At 41.2% G+C, this 13,868-nt stretch overlaps 1 protein-coding gene across 1 annotated transcript; it reads right to left on the bottom strand.

Annotated features, from left to right (window-relative positions):
* Positions 1-1,118: 1,118 nt before the first annotated feature.
* LOC135109504 (organic cation transporter protein-like) lies at positions 1,119-12,095 on the bottom strand. Its single transcript, XM_064020884.1, has 14 exons — positions 11,951-12,095; positions 9,271-9,341; positions 8,457-8,592; positions 7,909-8,071; positions 6,967-7,072; positions 6,433-6,536; positions 5,782-5,936; positions 3,609-3,777; positions 3,359-3,497; positions 3,150-3,235; positions 2,668-2,927; positions 2,226-2,410; positions 1,944-2,097; positions 1,119-1,552 (listed from the first exon to the last, which is right to left on the bottom strand). Exons 1-13 carry the CDS (start codon positions 12,093-12,095, stop codon positions 1,945-1,947), a joined length of 1,872 nt encoding a protein of 623 aa, XP_063876954.1. The 3' UTR covers positions 1,119-1,552; position 1,944.
* Positions 12,096-13,868: the final 1,773 nt, after the last annotated feature.

A 13,868-nucleotide genomic window follows, 5' to 3' on the forward strand; every position in this document is an offset into this window, starting at 1 on the left:
GCTTCCAACTCTCGTCCCCAGCCTCTCTCTCTCTCTCTCTCTCTCTCTCTCTCTCTCTCTTCTTTTCTCTCTCTCTCTCTCTCTTCTTTTATTATAAAGTTATCTCGCCGAACACACACACACACACCGCGTAGTGGTGTTAGCACTTGAGCGTGTGGTTAACACGCTCGACTCACAACCAAGAAGGCCCGGGTTCGAATCCCGGGCGCGGCGAAGCAAATGGGCGAGCCTCTTAATGTGTAGTCCCTGTTCACCTAGCAGCAAGTGTGTACGGGATGTGACCCGAGGGGTTGTGACCTCGCTGTGCCGGTGTGTGTTGTGTCAGTGGTCTCAGTCCTACCCAAAGATCTGTCACTATGAGCTCTGAGTTCTTTCCGTAGAGTAACGGCTGGCTGGGTGACCAGCAGACGACCGTAGGTGAATCACACACATTCAGAAAGTATCTTTACAAATTTTCATCCCGATACAAACTGTTGCCGAGGTCAGATCCACTGACAGCAGGCTAGCCATGTTGGTACCCCTGCCTGTGTTTAGCACAGCTGCATTTGAAACAAGTGAGCGACCCTCGTAAATAAATTAATTTTGAGGTGCCACAGTCACGCTTCACGAAACACAAAGAACATCCACAACTTGAAGTGAGGAGAGGAAGGGTGGAATGCGCTACGGAAGCGATGAGGAGATAGAAAATGGGATGGTTTGGTCACGTAGTAAGAAAACGAGGAACCGATTAAAAGATTCTGGAGAAAACAAGTTGATGGAAGAAGGTCGAGGGGAAGACAGAGTGAGATGAGAAGATGGAATTGTAGTGACTGCAAAGGATGGGAGTCACTGAGGAAGATGCAGGGGACAGACACAACTGGAGGAGACTAGTACATGGCGCAAACCCCTCACTCTACAACGGCCAAAGGGGAAGACGCAAGAGAAAAAAAAAATGAGGAAACAGAAGATTAATTTTTGTCTCATTACTCTACAGAAATATTCAAGAAAGTTCACCGTGAAATGTGCCAGGAAGATTAGAGGTATTGAAGAGAAATATTTTGTCTTTCAGTAAAAACGCTTGAGTTAGAAATTCAAGAGTTACATAATATAAAATGAAATAAGGAAATAGTGTAAATAAAAGTAAAGGTTTATATTTTTTTCTTTGTGCGTTTTATTGTTTTTTTTTTCTTATAAACAGGTAGGTCTCTTATAAAACTACAGCTAAAATATATTTACTCCCTAATATTTACAGGAACACATGGAAATGAAAGGAAGAAGAAGAAGAAGAGGAAGAAGAAATGAAATAAAGAAAAGGAAAATGAAGACCAACAACAACAATAACAAGACCAACAGCAAGAAAAAAACGAAGAAAAGAAGAAAAACAAGAAAAAAGTAATAAAAAATCACTTAATTCTACCTCCACACACCGACCACCGCACACCACACACTTGCTTCTCCCAATCCACCCGCAACCACCCCACTGCGCCACTCAGAGTTCGCAGGGGCGGCGTAAAGTCATCTAGTGTCACGGAGGGGAACTTGCAAGCTCCCTCAGGAAACTTAAGGTCTGGAGCTAGAAGGAAGAAAGAAAATGGGGACATCAATACGAGTGAACAGAAATATTTTGGAAAATTAATTGGAATATAAACGTGAGTGAGCAGAAAGGCGATATTAAATGAACTTGAATGTAAAATAGATAGATAAATGGATAAATTAATTTCGATAGATAATAATAATAATGATAATAACAATAAATAAGGGGAGAAAAGGACGACGAAAGGAAAAATCAAATAGAAAACGAGCTATTTATCGCAGAAACTAATATATATCATTAACACACGTGATGAGAGGGAAATGATTCAAACACCCACTCACGCGCTATTTTTAGCTGAGAGGTGTGCATTTTTTTTATTGTTCTCTCTCCCCTTCCATCCCCCCCCCCTCTCTCTCTCTCTCTCTCTCACCTCAGTCCTCCTGCCGGCAGCTCTTCTCCTCCAACTGCGCCACCGTGTCAGGCAGTGTTTGACCTTTCGTCTCCGGCAGCAGGAAGGTGACACCCCCTGACAGCAGCGCGCCCGCCCCGAACACCACGAAGGGCGCCCACGGGTACACGGAGCCCTAAAGACACGACATAAACATGATAAACGGGAAAACCGATAAAAACACCACACCAAAGCAAGCAGGGAAAGACACAGGGACACGAACCAGACAAGACAAGGCCCTCTCCGGATAGCCAGCGTACTCACCACCAGGTCTGTGATGAAGGGCGATACCATGCTACCTATCCGAGACATCATGTAGGCACCGCCGATACCGCGACTTCGGACCTCCGTCGGGAAGAGCTCGCTAGAGAAGAAGATGGTCGTTTGGAAGCCCGCCGTGATGCTCATCTTGCCTATCATCGCTAGCGCCACCACCGTCACGCTGTACTCTGAAGGAGGCACAGAAGGAGTGAAGTGATAAAAAAAAAAAAAAGGTTGTTCACATGGCACCGGGTTGTAGAGTCGTAAAGAAATAGTGTCAGTGCTAAAATTAAAATAAGATGTAGTTTATATTTAAAGGAATGAAAAGTGAAAATTAATTAATCTGCTACTACTATTACTACTGCTACTATTACTACTACAACTACTACTACAATAACAACATCATCATCATCATCATCAACAAAACCACCACCACCACACCCACCAGCAGGAATGACGGCAAGAGCGAAGAGCACAATGGCACTGAGGAGGAAGCAGGTTGCCAGGGTCCGTCTCCTGCCGAAGCACTGCACGACGGGGATGGTGAGCGTGTAGGCGGGTATCTCCATCAGGCCGGAAAGCGCCATAAACACGAAGGGGTTGTCGCTGATGCTGGCGCCGCTCAGAGACAGACCAAAATAAACCATCCCCGATATCATGTAGTCCAGAAAAACACAGATGGTAATGATCCTCAGCCGCGGCGTCCTGCAAGGTGGAGGGGTGATTGCATGGAGGAGGGATGGCTGCAAGGTGGAGGGTGACTGTAAGGTGGAGGGGTGACTGCAAAGTGAAGGGGTGACTAAACCATTCTAAGGACCAAGAGTTTACTATGTCCAGAAAATGTTTAAAAATGTTTCCTGGTATGGACAAGCCTTAAGATTTTCAGTGTTTATATTTGACATTTGCGTGTTGTCATTATGTTCTCACCTGAACAGAATGACAATCTCGTCCTTGAAGGTCCCGATGAGGCGCCACAGGGAGATTGGCTGGCGCTCACTCTTACCAGTATCATTCTGTAAAGAGACAGAAAGGATAGTTTTAGTCAGTCAGTCAGTCTCTCTCTCTCTCTCTCTCTCTCTCTCTCTCTCTCTCTCTCTCTCTCTCTCTCTCTCTCTCTCTCTCTCTCTCTCTCTCACCTGCTCCTGCATCAGCGTCTTCATTTCACCCTCTGGGGGAAGGTCCACGCCGTGCCAGGATGCCGCCTTCGTCAGCACCTGCAGGGCTTCCCGTGGCCTTCCGTTCACGATCAGCCATCGCGGGGACTCGTCAATCAACCTGGGGAACACCGGGACTCAAGGGGTGACACTGCTGCTACTACTACTACTACTACTACTACTACTACTACTACTACTACTACTACTACTACTACTACCATACCATACCTACCATAAGCCAGGCAGGATGAGGAAGCCAGGCAGGGTATTCACAGTTTGCAAAAGCCTCCAGTCCCTGATCCAGTACCCAAAAGCGGAATAGATCATCATGGAGGAGGCCCAGAAAATGTTGACTGCGTACCCAACGACAGGTCTTATTTTTGGGTTCATCACCTCTACCACTGTGAAGCGAAGAGGGGAAGAGGGTAAGTGTGAGGAACGTTGGGAGGGAATTGGTGGAGGTAGAGGGGGAGAGTGTTAAGTGTGGGTATGTGAGTGAGGAGAAAGGAAGGTGTGTGTGTGTGTGTGTGTGTGTGTGTGTGTGTGTGCGTGTGTGCTATGAGAGGGAGGGAGAATAGAAGGGTGGTGTGTGATATGAAAGAAAGAAAAAGGAAGGAAGGAAGGAAAGAAGGAAAGAAGGAAGGTGTATGATAACGAGAAAAAGGAAGGAAGGGGCGTGATAACTGCACAATAAACAAAAGAAATACACAAAAACAACAAAAACGCAAACAAAACACATTTGACACCACACTTCACTTCTCTGAATAAGGGGATCAACATTTGACACCACACTTCACTTCTCTGAATAAGGGGATCAACGTTTTTGAGCCCAGAAATCGACCAAATATGGAAAATGAGTTAAGCACATTAAAAAAAAAAAAAATACAATAGGCTTCTGGCAACATTCTCACAAAAATTTAGGGTGATACGAGCAAATTTTAAGGTCCAGATGCAAACAAACTACTGTTACCATGTCCCTTTAAATGTTGGTGGGTGTGAACACTTTCTGCTTTGTAAATATCATTGTTATTTATCATATTCTTATGGAATTTCTTCTGTTGGCATCGTCTGTCATTTCTCCCGCTCTTGGAGTAAGGAGCATCGCAAGGACGGGACATGAGATCGGTAAGGCTAGTGTGTTTCAGGCTAACTGAACAGGAAATTTGTTTTCGAGCACGTGTTCAGTCACGTGTTGTCTTTTCTTGTGTGTGATGTTGTGGTGTTCCTTTGTCTGTCGCCATGCGAAGACTCAAGAAGTATAAAGCACGTGAGCTTGGGAATGCAGTTGTAGGACGAAGCAGAAAGGAAAAATAGAGGAAGAGCCAGGCACCTGTACCCCCCGCGGGCACAGCCGGTCCATCATGTAATGACTCACGCCCGCCAGCCCACACCGAATGCCAAGAATACATCTTTGTATGATGAGAAGAAATAAGCCAGAAATGGGTGATAATAAACGTTGTTTCCCTGAAAGAACGACGTAGAAGAGGTAGCAATAAAAATGTGTCCCGCCCGCGCCTCACCAGGCAGTAACATGTATTCATCATGAGGTGGACACATTCATGGCGGTGCAGTGATTGTGGCGTACTAATTCACCACACAACGAGAAACAGACAGGCGCAAAACAAACGTTACTATCCACTAATAATAATGTTTGAGTCTAGGTTGATGTTGCCTGGTGTGGGATTCCGTTGTGCTGACGAGCTAACCTCCCTCTTCAACGTGAAACACATCAGCTCTCCTGTGTACCTAAAATAAGGAAAACATGTTCCTGAAGCAGCTGTTGAGCTTGCCAAACATTGTCTAGTGAAGTGTAGAAGAGTTGTGAGTGAGGGCAAGCTGAGTCACGGCGTGACTGACGTACTGCTTTCTTCAAGTCGCGTTTTCTCAGAAGCAAGATTTTTACCTTTCATTGAATATATCTCCTTGTTTTGTTTTTTATGCTTTTTACATCATTCTTTTTTATCTTATTCTTTATCAAGTTTTCTATAAATTTTATTTTCGATTTCTGGATTTAGTTGATATATATATATATATATATATATATATATATATATATATATATATATATATATATATATATATATATATATATATATATATATATATATATATATATATATATATATGTGAAATAACACGTTAAAGAATAAAAACGAAAAGAAGACCCATTCCTGAATGATCAATTCCATCAATGACAACTTTAGAATTAGTATACGTTATCAAATTATTTACTAATAACTGATTAAAACTGGATATAAAATTGAACGTTTTTTTCAACAATACTATTTTTTTCCCTCCTTTCTTTTCAATATATCATCTTGAAACGTTCTACACACGTAAGTAGGTATCATAACTATTTCTTAGCAAATTTCAAGTAATTTTTCAGCAAAAAAGCGTTGACTCACGCAGCACATAGGAAGTTATGTTGCTCATGGCGTGAAACACCCCGAGGAGGAAGCGCGCCAGCAGGACGGTGGAGAGAAAGGGGAGCCACGCGGAGCCCAGAGCGATGATGAGGAAGAGGAGTGTGCCAGCCATCAATGCGCGCTTCCTGCCGTACCTGAAACACACAGATACATAAAAAAAAGATAGATATTGATCACAGCACAGTAATATAACCACACCTTATTCCTACAGTACATAATCACATACTAGAGGCAATGCCATATGCTTTTGGCATATACATATATATAAATCGTCAATCAAATCAATATATAAATCGTCTTATCACTGCCACCACTTTAAGTATCATTCCTGTGGCCTTCGAATAGCCTTGGTCAATGAGCTGAGCGTTTCACATAGGGACAGTTAATGAGTGTATGTCCACATTTCTAAAGGTTGCATATGTTATTGAAAGAAAACGTAGCAAGTTGATGGAAGACTACTGTAAAAAAAAGAAAAGACTAATAAATCAAAGAAATTAATTTTCTTAAAGCTTAAACACACGAAAATTAAATACATTGAAAGACTGGATGAGAGAGAGAGAGAGAGAGAGAGAGAGAGAGAGAGAGAGAGAGAGAGAGAGAGAGGGGAGGGGGTGCGGAAGAGGTACACACTTGTCAGACAGGTAGCCATTAATAGGAGCGCTGACAAAGACCCCAAACATGTACACGCTCTGGAAGGACGTCTGCAGGTAGGCCCGGTCACACGCCAGGTTGTACTGCGGGAGAGAGAAGATGACACACACACACACACACACACACATGCTTCTTTGGACCATATACTGAAACACTTCTGCGCCACACCTTCACTATTTCCAAAAGGCTTTAGTTGAAGTTACACTAAATTTTAAGAGTGTTTTTTTTTTTTTCTATGGTTTCAGTGACATTGCTTCTCTCTCTCTCTCTCTCTCTCTCTCTCTCTCTCTCTCTCTCTCTCTGAAGTACTTTTACATAATTATCTTCCTACCTTTTAATTAACAGCGTTTAGTTAAGATTTTTTTTTTCATTTATTAATTCTTATTTCTTTTCGAGCTACGCAAAATAAAAAAAAAATAAAAAATCACGAAAGTTTTTATTGATTTATTTCTTTGATGTTGAATTTCATGTGTTATTTTATTAAGTTTCATGCACACACATACATATACACACCTCGGACGTAAATGTGGAGGAGAAAGTGGAGTTATCGAAGACAAACTCCACACATTCCTCGATCGTCCCGCCCTCTGGTGTGTTGACCCAGTACTGGCACTTGGGGCTGTGGGGTGGTAGTAGTAGTAGTAGTAGTAGTAGTAGTAGAACAACAACAATAACAATAGCAACAACAACAACAACAACAGCAACAACAAAAGCAAAAAGTAAAAGAAAAAAAACTACCATTTATTTATAAAAGAGGAGGAGAAAGAGAAAGAGGAAGAATAAAAAGTCAAATATTACTCTTACTGTTAATATTATCCTGAACAACAACAACAACAACAACAACAACAACAAAAGAAGTAGACTAAGAGTAAAATAAATAAATAAATAAATAAACTTACTGAGTTCATTATTTACCTACTTCATTTTTATAAACATATGGAGTGAGAAGCTCATGTGAAAATTTACGGAAGATTATAAACATGTGGAAAAAAAAAAAAAGTGCCAAATTGATGATAAAGATGACGAAAAATTGTAAATTGGTCGATTAATTCATGTCTTTTTGAACCTCGTATGTGAATTTGGGTTAATTAATTAGTCAGTCGGTCAGTCAGTCAGTCAATTACATAAGGTAGTTAATTTTACTTTCATTTTCTACATTTCTCCTCTTTTCCCAATGCTTTAACTCACGGTGGAATCGAGGGGAGAGTTCGTGAGAGTTTGCAAGAGTTTGGGAGGGGCCAGTGGTGGTGGTGGTGGTGGTGGTGGTGGTTGTGGCGGTGGAAAATTTAAGAACTATTATGAGGAATGATGAAATGATGAAAGTCAACTGGTTATTTCCTCTCACTCTGTCTGTTTGTCTCTCTGTTTATCTTTATCTGTTTGTCTTTAGTTGTCTTTCTGTGTGTGTGTCTTATGCTCGTCCGTCCGTCAGCCACTCCCTCGTTCATTACTCACTCATACTGTAGCGTGGTATGGTTAGCCTGCGTATAACTGGCGAGACCGTCAGTGGCCAGCTCGAAGGAGGCGCTGCTGGGGATAGTGGTGCTCTGGCAGGTGTAATCCAGTCGGGGCGCCAAGAAAGCCCCACCTAGTGCCTGAGGACCCACGAAGATGCAGTCTGTGTGAATTAGGAAGTGAGGGAGTAAAAATGATGACTAGGATGAGGAGGTAGAGGTGAAGTGGTGTGTGTGTGTGTGTGTGTGTGTGTGTGTGTGTCAGTGTATGTGTGTGTGTGTATGTGTGAGCACGTGTAAGTGATTGCTTTAACTATTTTATATATCACCACGTCTCTCTCTCTCTCTCTCTCTCTCTCTCTCTCTCTCTCTCTGTCTCTCTCATTACATCTCCCCCCACCTGCCTCCTCCATCTCCTCCACTCTTCTGAACCTACATAGCAACACTAACAACCTACTGACAACACACACTTCTTAATCGTCTTGCTGTGACAGATAGATAGACAAAGAGAGCGGTACTATAGAGAATCAGTCACTTCCTTTCACTTACTGTACGCCAAGGTAAGGAAGTGCAGTACTGTCCATCTGCCTGAGCCTAGATGAGTAAGAACATCATCCAATTGGCTTAACATGGTGAGATGAGCTTGAGTGGCGGTGGCGGTGGTGGTGGTGGTGGTGGTGTCGAGCTGTAAGGATGAGAAGTAATAATGATTTTCTTCTCACGGACGACACACAAACGAAAAACATTAGAAAGAGATAGAGAAAACAAAATAACAAGGGATGGGATGCAGAAGTAGAAACTGGTGCTCTACTTTCACAAGGCGACCTGTTTCAACGAAGCTCCGGAACCCAAAGAGTGAACCAGTGAGTGAACCAGTGAATGAACCAGTATGCTACGGTGAAAAGGCGACTGTATAGTGGTGCGTGGTGAGGTTAATAATTCTTGTAGTAGTAGTAGTAGTAGTAAAGGTAATATGAATACGATAATAATTCTTGTGTTATTATTGATTTTTGCATTTTGTAGCAATATTTCTGATCAAGAACACGTGTATATACCCTCACTTTAACACACACACACACACACACACACACACACACACACATTTAAGCAAGTGCTGAGTCCGTACGGGGGTTTCAGAAGTAGATTAGACGAATTTGTGTAAATAGGTAGGCATGTTTGGTACAGGGACCCCCCCACTCCCCCCCCCACACACACACACAAACACACACATACTTCAAACCATCTACAACACTCACAACACACAAACACACACAACCTAACACTCACAAACACACGCACAAACACGCAAAGAAAAGTCAAAGCAGACACGTGTCACCTCACACAAACACACACACACACACACCTGCAGGAGCTGATGAGACAACACCCTACCTCTGCAACTGCTGGGGCGACACTGACACCTCTCGTTCTGAGCTATGGGCAGGAATCAGGCATCAATTATGTCATCTCATGCGGGGAAAGATACGTAACTTGCATTGCTTTGCTACTGGGAACTTGCCGCGCCTATCTTCCATCTATTAGTGCTCTCTCTCTCTCTCTCTCGTGATGTTTTTTTTTTTTCTTCTTATTGTGAAGAAAAATATTAAAAGTTTAGTATTCTTCCCTGTTCGTCGTTTTTTTAAATTTCATCTTTCCTTTTTTTTGCTGGTACTACTACCACCACTACTACTACAATTACTACTTCTACTACTACTACTACTACTACTACTACTACTACTACTATCCTCCTCATGGAGAAGGACGAGGAAGAGGAGGAGGGGGTGGAAGAAGTGGTGGTGATGACGATAATGATGGACTGTCTGAGAGAGAGAGAGAGAGAGAGAGAGAGAGAGAGAGAGAGAGAGAGAGAGAGAGAAAGCAAAACCTGTATAAGACACTAGATGGTAGCACAAAATCATTTATCTTTCTATTAAACATAAATCCATTGAACTAAGACGCCTGGTAAAGAATGTGAGAGATAAAGAAAATAAAGAAAAAAATATAGAAATAAGATAAATGTTACTTCTTCAGCTACGACGGGGAAGAGGTGAGGGAGCAGCAGTGGGGAAGGAGTTAGAGCGAAAGACTGAGAGGAAGAAACAATCAGAGAAAGGGTCAGGTTACGGCGCCAGCAACACAGACAGAAAATGGAGAAATTATTATATAAAATCTGAAGGAAACAAGGGCTGGTGCCGGGATCCACCTGGCCTACACGTGGCAGTCCCTGTATTAAATATGTCTACGTATTTCCACCTATTATCCTCACCCCTAATGACTCAACAGCCTAATTACTAAGCCTATTCCATTCATTTACGACTCTATATGCTCCATCCCACTATCTCTTGTTCTATCCTGATTACTGGTCACCCTTGTTGTATCCCTCCGGCCCCTCTTAATCTAATTTTCATCAGTCTCAACACGCAAAAAGACTAAGCGAAAGAAAAGAGAGGAGTTAGTAGTGGTGGTGGTGGTAGTGGTGGTGGAGGTGACCAGGTGGACGGTAGCAACAGGGAAGGAAGAGAGAAGATTAAGTCGAGTTCGCTTCCATATGTCTCATCACGTTTGGTGATCAAGAGCCAACTGTTGCGAGCTGCTTCAAGGCTTCGTGAGATAATATGGTTACCAGGGCCATAGTAGTATGTAATGCACTCGATTAAAAAAGAAAAAAAAAAAAAAAAAAAAACACTGATAGGGTGGCTGGCATTGGAGGAGAATGTGAAATAATGAGGTTTTTGAGGTGGCAGAGATGACTAGGTGGGAGAGACAGGCCGAGAGATTCATGGAAGAGTAATAGATGGGTACGGAAAGAAATATTAACGTTTTGATGCTACAAGGGTAACTACGCAGGGTATGATGATATGTTTGTTGTTAACACAGTAGAATCTTTGGTAAACTCTCACTGGAATTATGAAAACATTTGCAGATCCCTGTAGTAAATTAAATATTGATGTTTTAATGCTACATAGAGGGATAATTCGGCAGGTTGTATTGAGTGCTTTCTTGTTATTAAACCAGAATTGTTGTTCAGTACACTCAATTAGAGAAAACAAGCTGCAATTAAAAGTAAATGAAATATTGGAGTTTTAAGGTGACAAGGATAATAAGAAAACAGAAAATAAGACAACAGGAAAAACTTATCTCGGAGAGAGAGAGAGAGAGAGAGAGAGAGAGAGAGAGAGAGAGAGAGAGAGAGAGAGAGAGAGAGAGCAAAACACATCAAATTTTTACGTATCACTTCAATAACTCTCATTCCTATGCATATTAACTTCATAATTCTCTCTCTCTCTCTCTCTCTCTCTCTCTCTCTCTCTCTCTCTCTCTCTCTCTCTCTCTCTCTCTCTCTCTCTCTCAAATGACTTCATTTGCCCAATGCTTTTTAATGAAGTAACAGTCTCCCTCTCTCTCTTTCCCCCCGTCACACTTGGGGCAAGACAAGACAGAGCATATCTTTATTGTACATTAATGCCACCTCTTAATTCTTCTTTTCATTTTATATATATATATATATATATATATATATATATATATATATATATATATATATATATATATATATATATATATATATATATATATATATATATATATATATATATATATATATATATATATATATATATATATATATATATATTTTATCTTTCTTTATCTTTTTCCTTTTTTTGTTCTTGTTTTTGTTTGTGTGTACGTGACGGATATATATATATATATATATATATATATATATATATATATATATATATATATATATATATATATATATATATATATATATATATACATATGTATATTTTTTCTTTTTCATCTCTACCTTTTTCCTTTTTTTGTTCTTGTTTTTGTTTGTGTGTACGTGACGGTAACATTGCGATGGATGTATCTTTGTGCACAACGACTTAACCTGCTCTCGTGGCCACGCTCTTGAACCTTCCGAGTTTTCCACCATCTGGCTACGACTACACGAGTCACTCTCAAGCTAAATTTATCTGTGCTGTATACCTCTCACTTAATTCCTCAGACTATGAGAAATTCTTTGACTACTTAACTTCCAAAGTGGAGCACATTCTGACTCCCTTCCCTTTTGCGGAGATCTCCATTCTTGGAGACTTCAGTGTCCACCACCAGCTCTGGCTTTCCTCTCCCTTCACTGACCACCCTGGTGAACTGGTTTTTAACTTTGCTGTCCTCCATGACCTTGGAGATACGTCCAACATTCTCGACCTTTTCCTACCCTCTAATCCTTCTGCTTATGCTGTCACTGTCTTCTCCGTTGAGTTCCTCCGATCACAATCTCATATCTGTATTTTGTTCTGTATCGCTCCAATCCCTCCTCAGGATCCTTCAAGGAGGAGGTGCCTCTGGCGTTTTGTCTCTGCTAGATGGGGGGACCTGAGGAGGTATTTTGCTGATTTTCCTTGGAATGACTACTGCTTCCGTGTCAGACAGCCGTCTCTGTGTGCCGAACGTATAACAGAGGTGATAGTGTCTGGCATGGAGGCGTACATTCCTCACTCCTTGTTTTCGACCTAAACCTTCCACACCTTGGTTTAACACAGCCTGTTCTCGTGCCATACATTGCAGAGAGGTGGCCACAAAAGGTAGTACTTGAGCCGCCCGTCACTTGCATCTCATGCGTGAGGGAGAGTTTCAAGACACTTATCTTGTAATTTTTATTACCGTTTTCGTCTCTGTTCGGGGACCGGCGCCTCAATGGGCTTTTTTTTTTTTCTCTCTGTCTCTTTCTGAGTTTTGTTGCCTATGGCCGGTGCCTCTCCTACATAAAAAAAAAAAAAACTTCGTTCTCTTTTTTATCTTTTCTTTCTTTTACACGACACACACACACACACAGAGAGAGAGAGAGAGAGAGAGAGAGAGAGAGAGAGAGAGAGAATACACAGGAAAATCAATGAAAACTCTCACACCTTCCCTTACTGTTTTTGTTTATGCAAGAAGGTCACTGACAAAATTATGAGAAAAAAAAGAAAAAAGAAAAGGAAAAGGCCGACTTAAGTGCCACATCCCAAAAAGACTGCCAAACAGAAATCGGGTGACGAAGAAGGGTCTTGAAATCTTCTTGTTCATCCTCTCCTTGTCTGTCCTGCCAGTTACAAGAAATTACGACACAAAACCGCAACAGCAATAATTCTATTTTGGGAATGGCATCCTTCAATGGGCCTCCCTTTTTTTGTTCACCCTTTTTTTGTGTGTGTCCTCGGCCGGAGCACTTGTGTACGCACTCGCTCTTCACTGAAGCGTTTCGTTCGTTCTTAGTGTTACAATGAGAACGAGCGGGTCTGTCCATTAATGGGCGAGAGGAACTTGAATTTTTACAAGAGTTATCAGTAAAACCATTTTCTACTAGTATCTAAAAATTGAAAATGATAGTTTGAATGGTACACTTATCTATTCTAGAATTCACTTTTTTTCTTCTTTTTTTTCTTTTTTTCTTCTTTTTATTTTTCTGGGATTAGTGAATGTAATATACCACGCAAAGGTAGATAAATAAGTAGATAAATTAAGAAAGTGAGTAAGTAAATAAATAAATCAGTAAAAAAAAAGAAAAGGAAGGAATAATAGAACAAAATAAAACTGTGTGTTAAACCAATGTTGAACTAGAACAGCTACCAAGGAGAAGGAGGCTAAAGGACATGAGACGCACACTCACACGCTCACGCATCAAAGTGGCAGTAAAAATAATCAACCGCGGCCCTGCTAGTGCACGCAGAAGGGAGGAGAAAGGAAAACCAAGCAGAAAAAAAGATTTATTATTATAAATGTAAATAAACACAACCAACACGAAGGTAGTTATGAAATATCTACCTATCTAACTTTCCTCCTTACTCCTATTGTCACCTACACTATTATCTTAGACTCTAGTTACCTACGAGTCCATAAAAGATATGACCAGTTACTTATCCACCTTATTTTACGTCACTTTAAACTTAAATCATATTGTATTAATTA

Source organism: Scylla paramamosain, chromosome 19 (assembly GCF_035594125.1).
Source record: "Scylla paramamosain isolate STU-SP2022 chromosome 19, ASM3559412v1, whole genome shotgun sequence".
NCBI lineage: Eukaryota > Metazoa > Arthropoda > Malacostraca > Decapoda > Portunidae > Scylla > Scylla paramamosain.

What these genes read in the sequence shown, in the direction of transcription:
- LOC135109504 (XM_064020884.1), bottom strand. Translation starts at nt 12,095, where the DNA reads ATGGAGGACAGCAAAGTTAAAAACCAGTTCACCAGGGTGGTCAGTGAA. An exon ending in CATAACTTCCTATGTGCTGC is followed by an intron (nt 3,778 to 5,781) that starts GTGAGTCAACGC and finishes TTCGCTTCACAG; the next exon opens with TGGTAGAGGTGATGAACCCA. An exon ending in TCTTGCCGTCATTCCTGCTG is followed by an intron (nt 2,411 to 2,667) that starts GTGGGTGTGGTG and finishes TGCCTCCTTCAG; the next exon opens with AGTACAGCGTGACGGTGGTG.